Consider the following 5,047-nt stretch of genomic DNA (forward strand, 5'->3'; position numbering starts at 1 on the left):
GTTGGACGGGGCTCTGAGCAACCTGATCTAGTTAGCGGTGTCCCTGCTCACTGCAGGGGGGTTGGACTAGATGACCTCTAGGGGTCCTTTCCAACCCAAAACATTCTATGATTCTATGATTCTTCTGTCAAACAGGACTGAATGCAAAATACCTTAACGTCATTTTTCCTTATTTTAAAAAGGGCTTTAAACAACCAAAACGACAACCTTGCATCACTAGCGAAGACTCTTCTAGAGTCTCTTGATGATTTAACTCATTCAGCTGCATGATCTCCTTTGGGTTACAGATTTTGTCAAACGACAGAGAGAACAAAGAAAACTGCCGAGGGTTTAAAAGCCCCGGGCGGGCTGCGGAGAGCCACTGCCATCCACAGGGACGGGCACAGCCCACGCTGAACCCTCCCTGTTCAGACGGGGGTCACGGCGTGACAGACCCCAGCCACAGCCCCGGAACACCCTCCTCCTCCTCTCCTTCACAAAGGGACAAGCACATTTTCATACCATAACCTAAAATCCTGTAAAAGGACAATTTGAGAGAAGGCTGATGGGCTCTCACAGCTGAGGGGTTCGAGGGAAGCAAAGCTCGCACACCAAGAGACGCTGCACAGCTACAGAAAGGGAATCCCTGCTTCGTGCAACGAGACCCAGGAGCACCCAGGAGAATGTAATCCAGCAAACAGCGCCAGCAGCCAGAGCAGAGGTGACCGAGCAGGCTCCCATCCCACCCCCGCCCCCCCGCCCTCTCACACCGAGAAATGAAAATAAAGGAACGTTCAGCCGTTTCCCCAAAAAAGGCTATCAATACTAACGACACTTAAATTACAAAGCAGAGGTTGGCCAATAGGCTGAACATGCCCTTTCTATTTGCAGTCCAAGTTGATGAACTTGGACCATGACCCGCAGGCGTGCAAAGGGCACAGGGGGCACCACCGCCCCGCGGGAAACGTCACGGCCTTGTACGTCACTTCTGGCTTCGTACATGGGGAAAAGCAATGTCCGTCTCCACTGTAAGACACCTGCAGATCTAGGAACATCATTACTGGGGAGTTCAACGATTATTTTTCCTTAACTTTGAGGGAAATAAAGTACTGCCAAAGCACAATGAAAGACAATGCAAATACTGGAAAGGAGTTAAAAGGAGAAAAAAAAAAAAATGTTGTTTTCAATCAGCTCCTGCCAGCTCCCAAGACTGCTGGCCTTCCAGTACAGGTGAGAATCTGGTTTCATTATGCCCCTTAGCAGGTGCTGGCCCTCAGATAACGCCACCAAAAATAACAAACAATGCTAAGAAAACTTACTTCAACACAAAACTTTGCCATACAGCAAAGAATACTCTTAGAAAGGAATTTGGTCACAAATCCCAGTGTTTACTTACAAACACGTTTTAACCATTTGCAGAAGAAAAGACATTCTACTTACATCTTCAGTGTCCTTAACCCGTAAAATCTGTTCCCGCAGGTCCTGTAAGTCGTTAAACGTGGACTGTGCTGTTATAGAATATACTAGTGCAAACCCTTGACCATTCTTCATATAGAGATCCCTCATCGCTGTAAATTGCTCCTGTAATCAAATAGTTTTAAAAGGAATTAGCTAGTGAAGGCAGCAAATGAACATTTACAAAGGAATACTTTTATTGCAATGGAGACAAGCATATAGCACCGTACAGCATACATTTACATTTCTACCCCTTACAGAAATCCACTGAAGCATGCAGATTTAATAAAAGCATTAACACATCTCTCTGCCTTTGTTGTTTTTCCCCTAATAGAGAAAGAGGCTATTTGAAAAAACAGAGGAAGATCAAGAGCAGCAATAAAAATGTATCTGCAGACAGTTGTATGCCCCAAACCATAATACAAGGTGTTAAGATTTGGCTGACATATTTTGAAGTGGTCTTTCATTTATTTTCTGGCACGGTGTTAAGCACGCGTCTGCCATCAGAACAAGTCCCCAGACAAGAGATATGGGCTGGAAATTCAATTTCTCCTCTAACATGATATTGCAACAGGCCTAGGTGTCACACACGCACGATTTATTGCGAGCACGACTCCGTGGGAAGGCACTGCCTGATCACCTCTGAACATACACAATTATACAACAGTCATCTCTAGCATGAAAACGGCTTAAAGGTTCAATGCAATGAAATGCAAGAGCAGGCTGGAAAATCTGTACCAGCTCAGAGCTGCCTTTTGTCCACGCCTGTGAAAGGAAGCTTTACCAGAACCGCGTAACAATGATTCCTGCTTCCACGCCTCCGTATTGCTGTTGATAATTTTCAAAGCTTTCTAAGTAAAGCTAACTGTTAGGAGGCCGTGTCCTCCCCTGTGATGTGCACTCAACCATTCCAACGTCTGTTTACTCAGGGACAGGACTTTGCATGGCAGCGACACTGGCATGGCCAAGGGAGCTGCTGCGCAGCCCCGGCCGCTCTCAGGCTGGAAGGACGACACGGGGCCTCCCAAAGCAGCGCCTGGGAAGAGGAGCATTCCTGGACAGGTACAGAATCTTTACGGATTGAATCCTCTCAGGTGGGCTGATGTGATGTGCTGGGAGGCGATCCCTATGCATTGCCTGGAAGTGGCTTCAATCCACATGGATGTATCTACTCCCCTCCCCACAGGAAGGGGAAACTGCTCCCTTCAGACCCGTTTGGGGAGAAGCCCTAGGGGGATGAGCCTTCTCAATGAATATGTAGTACAAGAGGCTGCAACAGCAAGGCATTGCTGGCTTGGTTTTAAAAGATGCAGCCGCAATGTTTCGATGCATCAAACTGTGCCCGCAATTAGCTACAGAACGGTGCCGCCTTAGCGCCGAGTCCTCCTCCTCCTCCCTTCCACCTTTGTATCTTACCTTTATTTTAGTAAAGAGCCTGCTGCTTGAAACCTCAGCCTTTCTTGTCTGTGTATTTTGGCCACTTGCAAAATGAACACATAAAATTATCCGGTGTCGGCAGCCAGACGATGGTGGATGGCAGAGCAGAGGCGAGTGGCACGGGATGCACCAACCTCTGTGTCCCAGCACCGGGGCACCGGCTGGGCGAGGGGTTCACAACGCTGCTGGCAGGGCTGCAGAAGGCTCATTCACCACACTGGGTTTTGGGTTATTTAACAAAACTGCAGCTGACCTATTGGTTTTGCTCGGGCAGGATTATTGTACAAGTTCTGCTCTTAACATCTCGCCTCATTCTTAACAAAGAAACTCCAGAGCCAACAGAAAAAGACATCATACTTACTGTCCCTGCAGTATCGAGGATTTCAAGCATACACTGTTGACAGTCTACTTCCACTTGCTGGGGAAAAAAGGGAAGAGACAAATGTAGTTAAAACGGAAAAGTCTGAAATGGGACAGGCAAGAGGAGCATTGGCTTAATTTTTACTTCTGCCGCAAAGGCCTCTCTAAGCAAGCCAGCCACCTGCAATTCCCCAATGCTAAGAGAGGCACCGCTGTTAGAGGATTAATTACGCCCCGAGCCAGGCATTTGGGTCAGCTCACTTATGCTCCAGGACTCTGTTGATGATAAAGGCCTAAATGAGCAGCTCATTGTAAACATCTTAAGTGAGATAAAATCCACTCTCACAAATCAAAGAGCTTTACGCTTCAATTTTGCTTTGCTGCTGGGAGAGAAGGGAGTAAGGAAGAAAAGAAAAAGCAAAATATTTAGTGATCCTCACAGTTAGGCTTAGCAAGTCTTCCACTCACTGAGAAATGTCTCAGATCCAATGAGGGTAATTCCAGGAAAGTCAAATAAATTTAACAGCAGAACTCATACGGCAATTTACACTAAATTATCACAGGCACAAACGTTTGGAGTTTTTGTTTTCTGTTTTGGTGCCTTTAATTATGGTAACACTTATGCTAATCTGCAAAACAATGGGTTATTGACATCAATCGAGTGAAGAAAGCCGCTCTGTTGACAGAATGACGTTAGCACGACAGTGTCAGGGATCCTGACAAGGACTTCTGCTCAGAAATCGCGAGCCTGCATCCAAAACGACTGTAAAGAATTTTACATGCCTTCAAAGCAAGCCGAATGCATTTGAACTAACAGGCAAACCAGCCATTCCTGAAAGAAAACAACCAAACGCCATCGCTATGCTCCAGTAACACAACCCACCGTGATGAACGGTGTGTAGGTCCTCTCTACCAGAGAGCATACACACACCAAATACTGGGATCTTTATGTTTCCAAGTAATAATTGTGTGCCAAACGGCAGCAAACAGATCTGAGTAAGAGCCTGATGCTGGTTTGGTTGGGCTGCTCCCACCCCCAGCCATCGGGCAGAAGCACTGGCAGGAGGATGGGCAGTGCACTTTTCTGCCAAGCGCCACAGCTCGTACCCCAGCACCAGTGGAAATTGGTTGTGGGTGAGGGAAGCACAGCGGGCTGGTCTCTGGGCAGGGGTAGGAAGCTCTAACGAAGAAACAGGCGAAGAGCGGAGAGCTGCGGCCTCAAACCGGGCCATCGGAGATTTGCAGCGAAAGCTCGTAGGTAGTAACTGAGGCTTAATCCTCCTGCCAAATAGAACTAAATTAGGGAGTGGTCCAATTAACAGCAAAATTTGTCATTCCCTGGTAATTTGGTTTTATAGCAGCTGATACAATTTGTCTGATTGCATTCGGAGGCCCGAAGCTAGCAGAGTCCTCCGTCAAGCCAAAGGAGACGATCTGCGTGAAACCATTTCCAGGACTGATGCTTTCCCACGCATCGCTCTCCTCCTGCGGTTCTGTGCAGCCAGAACATTTGCTCAGAAAAGACCCTTCCTCGTTCTGGTAAGCTTTTGTTGCACTATTAAAAAGAAGCAAGCTCTATGAGACTTGAAAGAAATAAAAATGATGTTATTTTACCTTTCTGTATGAATCCTCTATTGTTGGGTCATATTTTTCAACAAAAATTCCCTGAACGAACTGTACAGTCTGGGGAGAAAGGAAAGAAGAAAAAAACTTAAGAGACCTGAACACAACCAGTAAGATTTACCACGACGCACTTCATGAAAATGTAACAGCACAAAACTACTCAATGCTGCTGCTGAAACTCAATGGTGGGGAG

The 5,047-nt window shown here is 46.7% G+C and overlaps 1 protein-coding gene across 1 annotated transcript in view; it reads right to left on the reverse strand.

Annotated features, from left to right (window-relative positions):
* The window catches only part of RAP1A (RAP1A, member of RAS oncogene family), a 41,386-nt gene that overhangs the window by 11,869 nt on the left and 24,470 nt on the right, over positions 1 to 5,047 (reverse strand). The window contains exons 4-6 of the mRNA XM_009639399.2: positions 4,846 to 4,914; positions 3,233 to 3,289; positions 1,420 to 1,560 (exon numbers count right to left, since the gene is read on the reverse strand). Of these exons, the coding sequence (XP_009637694.1) occupies positions 1,420 to 1,560; positions 3,233 to 3,289; positions 4,846 to 4,914 (267 nt within the window). The remainder of the gene's footprint in view (positions 1 to 1,419; positions 1,561 to 3,232; positions 3,290 to 4,845; positions 4,915 to 5,047) is intronic.

The sequence above is a fragment of the Egretta garzetta genome, unplaced genomic scaffold (genome assembly GCF_000687185.1).
Source record: "Egretta garzetta isolate BGI_Z169 unplaced genomic scaffold, ASM68718v1 scaffold245, whole genome shotgun sequence".
In the NCBI taxonomy this organism is placed as follows: domain Eukaryota; kingdom Metazoa; phylum Chordata; class Aves; order Pelecaniformes; family Ardeidae; genus Egretta; species Egretta garzetta.